Source organism: Salmo salar, chromosome 14 (assembly GCF_965601325.2).
Source record: "Salmo salar chromosome 14, fSalSal1, whole genome shotgun sequence".
Lineage (NCBI taxonomy): Eukaryota > Metazoa > Chordata > Actinopteri > Salmoniformes > Salmonidae > Salmo > Salmo salar.
In genome coordinates, this window is record NC_138304.1 from 88166709 (window position 1) to 88181074 (window position 14366).

Below are 14366 nucleotides of genomic sequence, written 5' to 3' on the forward strand. Positions count from 1 at the left end.
GTTTCAATTCCCCAAATACATGTTCATTATTTAACCCTCTGTTTTCCCCATGGTTTTTGTGCGTGTTTGTTTTATGTATTTCGGTCCTTTTGTGTGTACTTGGTATTACTACATGTACTTGGTAATTTTGAGTAAAGTTACTTTTATTACTCATCGCTGCTGTCCAGCGCCTGCCTCCTCCGCACCAGCTACACCCAGACCTTTACATAGACTGCAGTATTAGGGAAAGACTGCAGTATTAGGGAAAGACTGCAGTATTAGGGAAAGACTGCAGTATAAGGATAAGACTACAGTATTAATACTAGACTGCAGTATTAGGACTAGACTGCAGTATTAGGGTTAGACTGCAGTATTAGGGTTAGACTGCAGTATTAGGGTTAGACTGCAGTATTAGGGCTAGACTGCAGTATTAGGTCTAGACTGCAGTATTAGAACTAGACGCAGTATTAGGACTAGACTGCAGTATTAGGGCTAGGCTGCAGTATTAGGACTAGGCTGCAGTATTAGGGCTAGGCTGCAGTATTAGGACTAGACTGCAGTATTAGAACTAGACTGCAGTATTAGAACTAGACTGCAGTATTAGGACTAGACTGCAGTATTAGGGCTAGACTGCAGTATACGGACTAGACTGCAGTATACGGACTAGACTGCAGTATTAGGCTAAGACTGCAGTATTAGGACTCGACTGCGGTATTAGGACTAGATTGCGGTAATAGGACTAGACTGCAGTATTAGGACAAGTCTGCGGTAATAGGACTAGACTGCAGTATTAGGACAAGTCTGCGGTAATAGGACAAGACTGCAGTGTTAGGACAAGACTGCAGTGTTAGGACAAGACTGCAGTATTAGGACTAGACTGCAGTATTAGGACTAGACTGCAGTATTAGGACTAGACTGCAGTATTAGGAATGTAGCTTGTGAGGAACAACAAGACTAAGGCTAGGGAAGTCCAACCATTCCCAGAGTAAGGACGTGGCTGCAAGGCCATACCAATAATTCTTATAGAGGTTTTTGTGATTGAGTAGCCATAGCAACATCCCTTTTCATCTCCACTTCCATTATCTAAGTATATTCATCTCTTCAGGAAGATACCTAATCGCTGATTTTCTACAGAAACGCAATCTCTATTTTTATCAGAGAAACAGACCAAAAATCTCAATCATTATTGCTTTTTGATGTGACCGATGCATCAATAAATTGTTTGGCCTAACACTCTGTCTTTACTTTTGCTTTCACATTATAAGATGTTGTTCTTGAGCTGCCTCGTCGTGTTTGTTCTGCTGTGTATAACCCAGTTACATTTCTGATACTTTTTCCAAATAATAACGGCCATTGTGCAAATGACTCCCTGCCTCAGAGATTGCTGGTATCTCATAACATGGAGTCATGCAGCTGAGGGAACTAGTAATTTGGCACTCAGTATGTGCGTCAAGAGATTTGCTGGGGGATAACTTCCTCGCTTGTTTAAGTATGCAAGATATTTGTAGTAAATCTGCTTTGAAGTGTTGTGACGCTCAAGCTAGAGTTTAGCATCTCTCTCTTTCTCTCTCTCCTCTCTCTCACTCTTCCTCTCTCTCTCACTCTTCCTCTCCCTTTTCCTCTCCCCCTTCCTGACAAAATCTCAGTCTTTCTATTCTGCATCCTCTCCATAACTCTGTCTCAGAGCCCATTTCTTTCTTTATCTCCTTCGCTCTCTCTCTCTGTCTTTTCCTCTCTCTCTCTTCCTCTTTCTCCCTCCCTCTTTTCTTCTCTCTCTCTCTCTCTCTCTTCCTTTCTCTTTCTCTTTCTCTTTCTCTTTCTCTCTGTCTCCCTTCCTTTCTTCCTCTTTTTCTCTCTCTCTCACTATTTTCCTCTCTCTCTCGCTCTCTCTCTCTCTCTGTCTCTCTTCCTCTCTCCCTCTCTCTGTCAGCATGCTTTGCCTCTTCTATAATCTTCCTCAGTGAGATAATATGACAGAGTTGCTTTCTGCTCTGCATTCAATATGTTTACATTTCCATACTACATACTAGGCAGGTAGCCTAGCGGTTAGAGTGTGAGGCCAAATACCTGAGCCGACAAGGTGAAAAATCAGTCTGTGCCCATGAGCAAGGTACATAGCCCTAATTTGCTCCAGGAGTGACATACTACTATGGCTGCCCTGTAAAACAACTCATTTCACTGCACCTATCTTTTTATGTGCTACCCCTTACCATTGTTCACACACAATCAGACCAGTGCTTTTTAACTGTAGTTTAAATATGTTTCTGAATGAATAAGGCATATACCTGAAAGTCAGAACTTGCTGTGTGAACTAGAATTGACACTCCCGGATGTGGGTTGACTTTGCCCTTCTACTGTAGTTATGAAAGTGACAAGTTGAGGTACATGCTTGGCCTTGTTATTCAGACTGCTCAGTTGAAGGAAATCAGAATGATTCAGAGCACTTTATAGTGAATTTAGATGGTGATCAAATGGAGAAGAGATATCACATGTTAGCCTGTGAACTCTTAATGTTTTTAAAGTTAGCCATTCTTTCCTAGTTGCTAGGTTAGTACTAGCCTGGATACCAGTCTGTTTGTGCCATCCTTTTCATGCAAAGGCAAGGAGTGGCATGATGGCACAAATGGACTGGTACCCAGGATAGATCAAAACAGTATGTAAAGCAGAAAGATAAAACATGTTTTTTTTAACAAAAACAACATAGAGCGTAAAATGGAGGTCAGGAGGCTTTTTCTCACGAGGAGAAACTCTCTCCATTTAGTCTTCCAGGACATAGGACACCAACACACCTAGAATTAACCCTGTGTTGTGCTGACTTTGTAATTACTGTATGTACGTGTATGCTGAGTGTGGTGTGTGTCTCACGCCTGCCCACTGATTTGGTGTGACACAGTCCTCGTCCCCATCTTCCTGTTCGTGCAGGGCTCAGGGCCAAGTGTCAACGCAGGAAGAAGCTGCACAGCATGCTTTTACATAACTACACTGAACTGAACTGTGAGAAGTGTTTAAACGTGTTAATGACAGAAAGAGTGATAATGATGTAATGGTATGTATATATATTGTACATACTGTACATATACTGCATATGTGTGGGGAAATTACAGTATATAAAACATTTACAAATGAATGCCTATGTAGCCTCACTGGTAGGCTATATATCAAGTAAAAACATTCACCCACACTTAGTTGAAATAATATGAAGATTATATGTGTTGTTACTCATGAGTAACAGTAGAAGTTAGTAGCTAGTTATAGTCAGAGCCTTATAGCTGTAGGTATTACAGTAATACAGCTCTGGTTATAACCACCAGGGTACTGTACTAGTGAGTTGACCTGTGTGTGTTTGTGTGTTTGTGTGTGTTATTGTTTGTCTCCCTCTTTCTGCCTCCCTCCCCTGCTCCCTCTCTCTCTCCCTCTCTCTCTCCCTCCCTCTCTCCCTCTCTCTCTCCCTCCCGCTCTCTCTCTCTGTCCCTCTCTCCCTCTCTCCCCACTCCCTCTCTCCCCCTCCCTCCCTCTATCTCTCTCTCTCTTTCCCTCCCTCCAGCCCTGTACTGCAGCACCCCAGACTCGCCCCTGCAGGGGTCCATCAGTAGCCAGACGGGTGGTCACCTCAACAGCCTAGTCCGCTGGGCCTGTGACCGGGGCTACCGCCTCATAGGGAACAGTACGGCCGTGTGCAGGAGGAACCCCTATGGATACTTTGACTGGGACTCTACCGTACCCGCCTGCCAAGGTGAGATCTTGGCCCATATTGACAAAGCGTCTCAGACTAGGAGTGCTGATCTAGGATTAGTTTTGCCTTTTAAGATCATAATGAATAAGATTAGATAGACAGGAGAGACCTGATCCTAGATTCTACATGTTACTATATTACAATTTTCTAGGAATCCTGTTGTATGTACTTAGTGTATCACATGGATTTAAATTTCTATAATAATTACTAACACTTATCTACCCCGACTTAGCTTTTTCTATATCAAATGTCAAGCAAATTTAACACATGAAAAGAGCCAAAATAGCAATAGATTTCTCCATCAATGTCTTTAAAATCATCACCAACTGGAGTTTACTCACGTCAGTCTCAAATCTCATTCTGGAAAAGCTATTTTCAGAAGCTTTTTACCTGTTACAAGCCGGGTTTTAACAGGAAAGCCCAGCTTTCTAAAGCTCCACTCAGTGATTTAATATGATTTGATGCATGCCACCTTACTGTCAGGCGCCACAGGCTGGAGTGACACTAACGTGCAGTGACACACATAATATGACTACATAAACTTCAGAAGTGTGTCAGAGTACTTCACCCTAAAATGAGACAACCGGGAGTCATTGTTCACCATCATCTAAGAGCACTGGTCCAGGAAATTAGATAATGAGGGTCTTACGATGTTCATATTAGGAAAATCTCAGCAGGACTTTTTTCATCTTGATATGTCCTCATATGGACACCCTGTGGTCTTAATGACAATGTTTTTACACTGACAAGAAGTGCAAATGTCTGATAGTGGATCTACTGTATATCCAAATTTAGCAATTGTATTTAGCAATTGCTATTGTATGTAAGATTTTTGCAATGTAAGACAATTATCCATTGCGTGCATATTATGCATCGTGACAGATGGTAACCTTCGAGTGCATCCCAAATAGCACCATATAGGGAATACCACACTACTTTTGACCAAAGCCCTATTGCCTTGGTTTAAAAATAGTGCACTATAAAGGCCAAGGAATAGGCTACTATTTGAGATGCAGCCTACATCTTATTCCAAACTGATTGGATAGAAAGAAACAGAGAGGAAATATAAGGATGGGTCTAATCATTCTGTTAGCTAGTAGGTATGCTAAAATCTTAGATTTAAAAATGATTTCTTGTTTTTGGGCTGTAGGATTGAGACTTGCCAGAAAATATAGCAGCGAGAACCAGAATAGTTTCACACTTTCCTGAGCTGGCCACGCCACACACACACACACACACACACACACCACACACCACACACACACACACACACACACACACACACACGCACGCACGCAGCACGCACACACACACACACACACACACACACACACACACACACACAGAGCATATATATAATCCTCTCTTTGTGCTCACTTACTCTTATACTTTATAGTGATATTTAACTTCTCCAGCTTTTCCCACTACAATAGACCTATTGTTATAGCAGGAGGAAACACCCACCTCATTCAGAATGAATCCTGACATATGCAGTCACATGTGCTGGTTTGTTTGTGTGTTTGAAAGAAAGTTAACACTCACCCCACAAAGCCCATCTTGATTTGGTGCTGGCAGTCACTGCCCAAAAATCAACACTGTAGAAAAACTAAAATAACTCCTGCACACACAATTCCACCTCTGCTTGACGGGGACTTGTGTGAAGAGGTGGAATTATTATTTTAGTTGTTCTACCTTGTCTGTCTGTCTGTCTGTCTGTCTGTCTGTCTGTCGCTGTCTGTCTGTCTGTCTGTCTGTCTGTCTGTCTGTCTGTCTGTCTGTCTGTCTGTCTTCTGTCTTCTGTCTGTCTGTCTGTCTGTCTGTCTGTCTGTCTTCTGTCTGTCTGTCTGTCTGTCTGTCTGTCTGTCTGTCTGTCTGTCTGTCTGTCTGTCTGTCTGTCTGTCTGTCTGTCTGTCATTCGTGGTACAGTCAGTGGGTCTTTGAGTGAATAGTGTGAAAGGTCAATAGGTATGAAAAGTGTTAATGTCTGTCTTGTCATCAGCAGATCTTTGTGTGTGTTGAAACGGTGTGTGTTTATCTCTTTGTTGTTGTGTACTGTTGGTAGGTGTGTATGTGAGATTGAGTGTGTTATTTGAGTGCTCTGTATGTGTGAGTTGGAGTGTATCTCTGTGTGTGAGACTGATCTGAGTGTGTAGTGTGTGTGGGCACTATGAGTGTGTAGGTCTGTGTATTACACTGATTATGTAGTGAGTATGTAGTGTATCTCTGTGTGTGAGACTGATTTGATTGCGTAACATGATAACCCTGCGTCTCACCCCCTGGGTTTTATAAGCGCTGACTCTCCTCTCTTCCTCTCCCCTCCTTCTCCCCTGGTCTCCCCCCCGGCAGCGGTGTCCTGTGGGGTGCCCAAGGCGCCGGTGAACGGAGGAGTGCTGACGGTGGACTACTCGGTGGGCACGCGCGTGACCTACTTCTGCAATGACGGCTACCGCCTGTCCTCCAAAGAGCTGACCAGCGCCGTCTGCCAGCCGGATGGCACCTGGAGCAACCACAACAAGATCCCCCGTTGTTCAGGTGGGATAGGAGGCTAGTGTGGGAGCATGTACGAGGGTGTGCGTGCCCGATGCCCAGGCAGATACCGTTAGGCTAGGAGGCTAGTCCAGCAGCGGAGACAGGTGAAGCAGGGGAAGAGAGAGAGAGAGTGTGTGTGTGTGTGTGTGTGTGTGTGTGTGTGTGTGTGTGTGTGTGTGTGTGTGTGTGTGTGTGTGTGTGTGTGTGTGTGTGTGTGTGTGTGTGTGTGTGTGTGTGTGTGTGTGTGTGTGTGTGCGCTTTCCCCTCACGGCTCCTCAGGAGGGCAATTACATCCCTTTTAAAATCAGTTCCCCCCCTCGAAGGCAATCCCTCACTTATTTATGAATGGAGTAGTCAGTATTTTGTTATTGCCCATTAAAATGCCTGTTAAACATGCCTGGCTGCCTCACAAAACAGCGCAAATAGAGGTCAACAGATTACAGAGAGAAGAAAACCTTTTAATGTTCCATCCTCTTCACCTCAATAATATAGTGCTGTGTGAGAACAGATTTTTTTCAGCTGAAATATCTTAATATCTTCTGACTTTAAGTCTGCTAAAATACTCAAATGTTTTTGGTTGTATTTATGTGTTAACTATTCTTGTGTGTGCGGGGGGGGGGTGTGTGTGTGTGTGTGTGTGTGTGTGTGTGTGTGTGTGTGTGTGTGTGTGTGTGTGTGTGTGTGTGTGTGTGTGTGTGTGTGTGTGTGTGTAACAGTGGTGGTTTGTCCAAGCATCGGCTCCTTCTCTCTGGAGCACGGGAGGTGGAGGATCGTGAACGGTTCCCACTATGAGTACAGGACCAAGATTATCTTCAGCTGTGACCCGGGCTACTACCGCCTAGGCCCAGCCCACATCCAGTGTACGGCCAATGGCGTGTGGAGTTGGAGGAACGAAAGGCCTCACTGCCAGAGTGAGTATAGGGCGGCCATTTCCTTTTTTCCAATCTGGGACTTTTTACACCATCTCTATGTCAGAAGCATATTGTGTTTAGGTTCTGTTTAGGCTGTTACAGTGTGCCTTAGCCGTATTACATGTTTATGCAATGATTATCATTTTGACAGCCATTTTTCATGAGTAGCAGGTATGCCTGGAGTGTGGATGTAGGAGTAGCAGGTTTGCCTGGAGTGTGGTTGTAGGAGTAGCAGGTATGCCTGGAGTGTGGATGTATGAGTAGCAGGTATGCCTGGAATGTGTATGTAGGAGTAACAGGTTTGCCTGGAGTGTGGTTGTAGGAGTAGCAGGTATGCCTGGAGTGTGGATGTATGAGCAGCAGGTATGCCTGGAGTGTGGATGTAGGAGTAGCAAGTATGCCTGGAGTGTGAATGTAGGAGTAGCAGGTATGCCTGGAGTGTAGTTGTAGGACTAGCAGGTATGCCGGGAGTGTGGATGTAGGAGTAGCAGGTATGCCTGGAGTGTGGATGTAGGAGTAGCAGGTATGCCTAGCGTGTGGTTGTAGGAGTAGCAGGTATGCCTGGAGTGTGGATGTAGGAGTAGCAGGTATGCCTGGAGTGTGGATGTAGGAGTAGCAGGTATGCCTGGAGTGTGGTTGTAGGAGTAGCAGGTATGCCTGGAGTGTGGATGTAGGAGTAGCAGGTATGCCTGGAGTGTGGATGTAGGAGTAGCAGGTATGCCTGGAGTGTGGTTGTAGGAGTAGCAGGTATGCCTGGAGTGTGGATGTAGGAGTAGCAGGTATGCCTGGAGTGTGGATGTAGGAGTAGCAGGTATGCCTGGAGTGTGGATGTAGGAGTAGCAGGTATGCCTAGAGTGTGTATGTAGGAGTAGCAGGTACGCCTAGAGTGTGGATGTGGGAGTATCAGGTATGACTGGATTGTGGATGTTGGTGGGAACAATGAATAGACCACATTGATTCTTCTGGTTTCAAAAAAACAAACACCTCTAACCTCCCTTTACCTTCCCCTCCTCCTCTTCTCTCCACTCCTCCCTTCCTCTCCACTCCTCCTCTCTCCCCTCATTTCCTCCCATCTTGAGGATCCCAAAAACAAAATAATATATACTCCCCTTCGGAGCTTGTGAATTCAAATAGACTTTATCACAAAAGTAGCAAAGCCGAGCAGGCCCATGGACCAACTGAACTTTTTGTTATAGTAAATCTGCCTTTGGTGAGGGCTAAACTTGGTGGGTGTCTAAATAGCTAGCCCTGTGATGCCGGGCTATCTACTTAGAATATTGCAAAATGTGCTTTCACCAAAAAGCTATTTTAAAATCGGACATAGCGAGTGCATAGAGGAGTTCTGTATCTATAATTCTTAAAATAATTGTTATGTTTTTTGTGAACGTTTATCGTGAGTAATTTAGTAAATTCCCCGGAGGTTTGCGGGGGGTATGCTAGTTCTGAACGTCACATGCTAATGTAAAAAGCTGGTTTTTGATATAAATATGAACTTGATTGAACAAAAATTGCATGTATTGTATAACATAATGTCCTAAGATTGTCATCTGATGAAGATCATCAAAGGTTAGTGCTACATTTAGCTGTGGTTTGGGTTTATGTGACATTATATGCTAGCTTTAAAAATGGGTGTCGGATTATTTCTGGCTGGGTACTCTGCTGACATAATCTAATGTTTTGCTTTCGTTGTAAAGCCTTTTTGAAATCGGACAGTGTGGTTAGATTAACGAGAGTCTTGTCTTTAAAATGGTGTAAAATAGTCATATGTTTGAGAAATTGAAGTAATAGCATTTCTAAGGTATTTGAATAACTCGCCACGGGATTCCACTGGCTGTTACGTAGGTGGGACGAAATCGTCCCACTGGCCCTAGAGAAGTTAACTCCATTTTTATTCTGTTTCACTTCTTCTGGGAAAACAGTATAGATACTGGAAAATCACCAAAGCACTGGAAATTCTCCTACAATATCTCTCAGGTGTTTGTTAATACCATTGGTCTGTCAGCTGGCTGATATCTCCCAGGTGTTTATTAATGCCATTGGTCTGTCAGCTAGCTGATATCGTTCAGGTGTTTGTTAATGACATTGGTCTGTCAGCTGGTAGATATCTCCCAGGTGTTTGTTAAAACCTGTTAGGGACAGACGTTCCGCTAGTGGAACGCCTCACCAATATCCAATGGTATAGCGTGGCGCGAAATACAAATACCTAAAAAATGCTATAACTTCAATTTCTCAAACATATGACAATTTTACACCATTTTAAAGACAAGACTCTCCTTTTATCTAACCACATTGTCCGATTTCAAAAAGGCTTTACAGCGAAAGCAAAACATTAGATTATGTCAGGAGAGTACCCTGCCAAAAAGAAATCACACAGCCATTTTCAAAGCAAGCATATATGTCACAAAAACCAAAACCACAGCTAAATGCAGCACTAACCTTTGATGATCTTCATTAGATGACACTCCTAGGACATTATGTTATACAATACATGCGTGTTTTGTTCAATCAAGTTCATATTTATATCAAAAACCAGCTTTTTACATTAGCATGTGATGTTCAGAACTAGCATACCCATCGCAAACTTCCAGTGAATTTACTAAATTACTCACGATAAACGTTGACAAAAAACATAACAATTATTTTAAGAATTATAGATACAGAACTCCTTTTTGCAATCGCGGTGTCAGATTTTAAAATAGCTTTTCGGTGAAAGCACATTTTGCAATATTCTGAGTACATAGCCAGGCCATCATGGCTAGCTAATTTGACACCCACCAAGTTTGGCCCTCACCAAACTCAGATTTACTATAAGAAAAATTGGATTACCTTTGCTGTTCTTCGTCAGAATGCACTCCCAGGACTTCTACTTCAACAACAAATGTTGTTTTGGTTCGAAATAATCCATAGTTATATCCAAATAGCTCCGTTTTGTTTGTGCGTTCATGTCAGTATCCGAAGGGTGACGAGCGGGCGCATTTCGTGACAAAAAAATTCAAAATATTCCATTACCGTACTTCGAAGCATGTCAAACGCTGTTTAAAATCCATTTTTATGCTATTTTTCTCATAAAATAGTGATAATATTCCAACGGGGGGACGTTATATTCATTCATCGACTGAAAGAAAAACAAGGAGTCGTCTCGTGCACGCGCACCCCATTGTCATTGTTCCCTGCCTGACCACTCACAAAAACTCCTGCTGTTTTTCGCCCTGAGACTGCAGAGACGTCATTCCGCTTTCTGGCGCCTTCTGAGAGCCAATGGAAGCCTTAGAAAATGTCACGTTACAGCAGAGATGCTGTATTTTTGATAGAGATGCCCTAGAAGGAGAACAAATTGTCAGACAGGGCACTTCCTGTATGGAATCTTCTCAGGTTTTGGCCTGCCATATGAGTTCTGTTATACTCACAGACACCATTCAAACAGTATTAGAAACTTTAGAGTGTTTTCTATCCAAATCTACTAATTATATGCATATTCTGGTTTCTGGGCAAGAGTAGTAACCAGATTAAATCGGGTACGTTTTTTATCCAGCCGTGAAAATACTGCCCCCTATCCCAAACAGGTTAATGCCATTGGTCTGTCAGCTAGCTGATGATGCCTTTGTTATTGTCTGTGCCACAGTAATTTCCTGCGGGGACCTCCCTGGCCCGCCCAATGGGAAGAAGATTGGTACGCAGATGACCTTTGGGGCGACCGCCATCTTCATGTGTGACGCAGGGTTCATGCTGGTGGGCTCGACTGTGAGAGAATGCCTCTCCTCTGGACTGTGGAGCGGACAGGAGACCCGCTGCTTGGGTAAAACGACCAATTCATTCCCGACATTTCTGTTGTCTGTATGTGTATGTGTTTGTGTGAAACAACCAAGACAACATTCTTCAGATGCTGTGTTGCCTGTGAAATGTAGGCTATCTTTTGCCCTAAGAATGTTTCTGTTGGTGTGGAGTTATTTTGGTCTTCTCCCTCTAATGAACATATGTTTATTGTGGTAAATAGCTTGACTGTCTAACTTCTCTGTGTGCTGGTGCCAAGTCTGTGGAAGCAGGGAGAAGTGTCTATTTTGGGCTTCTTTATTTTCTCTAAAACACGTCTGTGTACGGAAAACACTGTATTTCTGCAACCTGTGTGTTTAAATGAAAATCTCTGTCCTGTACCCTGTCTGTCTGTCTGTCTGTCTGTCTGTCTGTCTGTCTGTCTGTCTGTCTGTCTGTCTGTCTGTCTGTCTGTCTGTCTGTCTGTCTGTCTGTCTGTCTGTCTGTCTGTCTGTCTGTCTGTCTGTCTGTCTGTCTGTCTGTCTGTCTGTCTGTCTGTCTGTCTGTCTGTACCCTCTCCAGAACATGACTATTCAGTACAGTACAAGACTTCTCTCAACAACAAAAACATTTCAATTTAAGGGCATTATTGGCATGGAAACATATGTTAACATTGCCAAAGCAAGTGAAGTAGATAATAAACAAAAGTGAAATAAACAATAAAAATAGCACATCGTTACAACACTGTATATAGACATAATGACATTTGAAATGTCTTTATTCTTTTGGAACTTCTGTGAGTGTAATGTTTACTGTTTATTTTTATTGTTTATTTCACTTTTGTTTATTATCTACTTCACTTGCTTTGGCAATGTTAACATATGTTTCCATGCCAATAACGCCCTTAAATTGAAATGTTTTTGTTGTTGAGAGAAGTCTTGTACTGTACTGAATAGTCATGTTCTGGAGAGGGTACAGACAGACAGACAGACAGACAGACAGACAGACAGACAGACAGACAGACAGACAGACAGACAGACAGACAGACAGACAGACAGACAGACAGACAGACAGACAGACATTTGAAATGTCTTTATTCTTTTGGAACTTCTGTGAGTGTAATGTTTACTGTTTAATAGTTCAAGTACAAAAGGGAAAATATATTAAAAAAATTATGTGTTGTATTTACAATGGTGTTTGTTCTTCACTGGTTGCCCTTATCTTGTGACAACAGGTCACAAATCTTGCTGCTATGATGGCACACTGGTATTTCACCCAGTAGATATGAGTTTATCAAAATGTGGTTTGTTTTTTCATTATTTGTGGATCTGTGCAATCTGAGGGAAATATCTACTTCTAATATGGTCATACATTTGGCAGGAGGTTAGGAAGTGCAGCTCAATTCCCACCTAATTTTGTGGGCAATGTGCACATAGCCTGTCTTCTCTTGAGAGCCAGGTCTGCCTACTGAGGCCTTTCTCAATAGCAAGGCTATGCTCACTGAGTCTGTACATAGTCAAAACTTTCCTTAAGTTTGGGTCAGTCACAGTGGTCAGGTATTCTGCCACTGTGTACTCTCTATTTAGGGCCAGATAGCATTCTAGTGTAGTTTGCTCTGTTTTTTGTTAATTACTTGGCACATTGGAAATAAGTATATTTTTGTTTTGTCATGATTTGGTTGGGTCTAATTGTGTTGCTGTCCTGGGGCTCTGTGGGGTCTGTTTGTGTTTGTGACAGAGCTCCAGGACCAGCTTGCTTAGGGGACTCTTCTCCAGGTTCATATCTCTGTAGGTGATGGCTTTGTTATAGAAGGTTTGGGAATCGCTTCCTTTTAGGTGGCTGTAGAATTGAACTGCTATTTTCTGGATTTTGATAATTAGTGGGTAGCGGCCTAATTCTGCCCTGCATGCATTATTTGGGGTTTTACGTTGTACACAGGGGATATGTTTGCAGAAGTCTGTATGCAGAGTCTCAATCTGGTGTTTGTCCCATTTTATGAATTCTTGATTGGTGAACGGACCCCAGACCTCATAACCATAAAGGGCAATGGGTTCTATAACTGATTCAAGTATTTTTATACAGATCCTAATTGGTATGTCGAATTTTATGTTCCTTTTGATGGCATAGAAGGCCCTTCTTGCCTTGTCTCTCAGATTGTTCACAGCTTTGTGGAAGTTACCTGTGGCGCTGATGTTTAGGCCGAGGTATGTATCGTTTTTTGTGTGCTCTAGGGCAACAGTGTCAAGGTGGAGTTTGTATTTGTGGTCCTGGCAACTGGACCTTTTTTGGAACACCATTATTTTTGTCTTACTGAGATTTACTGTGATGGCCCAGGTCTGACAGAATCTGTGCAGAAGATCTAGGTGCTGCTGTTGGCCCTCCTTGGTTGGTGACAGAAGCACCAGATCATCAGCAAATAGCAAACAGTAGACATTTGACTTCAGATTGTAGTAGGGTGAGGCCGGGTGCTGCAGATTGTTCTAGTGCCCTCGCCATTTTGTTTATATATATGTTGAAGAGGGTGAGGCTTAAGCTGCTGCCCTGTCTCACCCCACGGCCCTGTGGAAAGAAATGTGTTTGTTTTTTGCCTCTCTCTGAGAGTAGTTTCTTCCTCTCTCTAGGTGCTATGTGTCTATGTCAGTGAAAACACCATCTCTCTCTCTGCCCTTCTACGTCTCCCCCTCTCCCTTTTCCTCTCTCTTAACTTTTTCCCTTTGTGTTTCTCTCCAGCGGGCCACTGTGGTATTCCAGAGACCATAGTGAATGGTCAGGTGATTGGGGAAAACTTTGGCTACAGGGAGACGGTGGTATACCAGTGCATCCCAGGCTTCCGCCTCATCGGCTCCTCGGTGCGGATCTGCCTGCAGGACCACAACTGGTCTGGACAGCTGCCTTCCTGCGTGTGTGAGTGTCCTTCTCTCGCTCTCTGTTTTTCTCTCTTTGTTTTTCTCTTTATCTCGCTGTCTCTATATCTATTTGTTTCCCTATATGTATTTCACACTTTATATCTCTCTTCATCTCTCAAGTTCTCTCAATTTTGTCGCACACCAACCTCCTCTCAAATGCTTTGAGGAACTGCTTCAGAATATCTCCAGTCTCAGTACCCATCCCACCTTTCAATACTTTTTTATAAGTTTTCCAAGTAAGTCTTATAAGTAGTTGATTGCTGAAGTCTGGATCACTTTTGTGTGGTTAATGAGTTGACGAATAATACTGTTTTAGAGTGGTAAGGAAAATAGAGAGTTGAAGTTGAGTGTGGACCTGCGTCACTACACTAACGATTCGAGTGCCCCTTCTGAGAGCTCCCTCAGGTCACAAAGATCCCTGGCATTTAAAGCATTCTCATCGTTCTCTGGACTCAGACAGAAGGACACTTCTCTGTCTTCCCAGGCATTTTTAATTAAAGGTCCAATTGTCATGGGCGTCGTAAGGATTGGACCAAGGCGCAGCGGGTAAAGTGCTCA

General features: G+C 43.1%; 1 protein-coding gene across 1 annotated transcript in view; it reads left to right on the forward strand.

Annotated features, from left to right (window-relative positions):
* The window catches only part of LOC106570400 (CUB and sushi domain-containing protein 3), a 738870-nt gene that overhangs the window by 597520 nt on the left and 126984 nt on the right, over nt 1–14366 (forward strand). The window contains exons 50-54 of the mRNA XM_082961236.1: nt 3524–3712; nt 6059–6244; nt 6958–7152; nt 10775–10948; nt 13633–13806. Coding sequence (XP_082817362.1) covers nt 3524–3712; nt 6059–6244; nt 6958–7152; nt 10775–10948; nt 13633–13806 — 918 coding nt within the window. The remainder of the gene's footprint in view (nt 1–3523; nt 3713–6058; nt 6245–6957; nt 7153–10774; nt 10949–13632; nt 13807–14366) is intronic.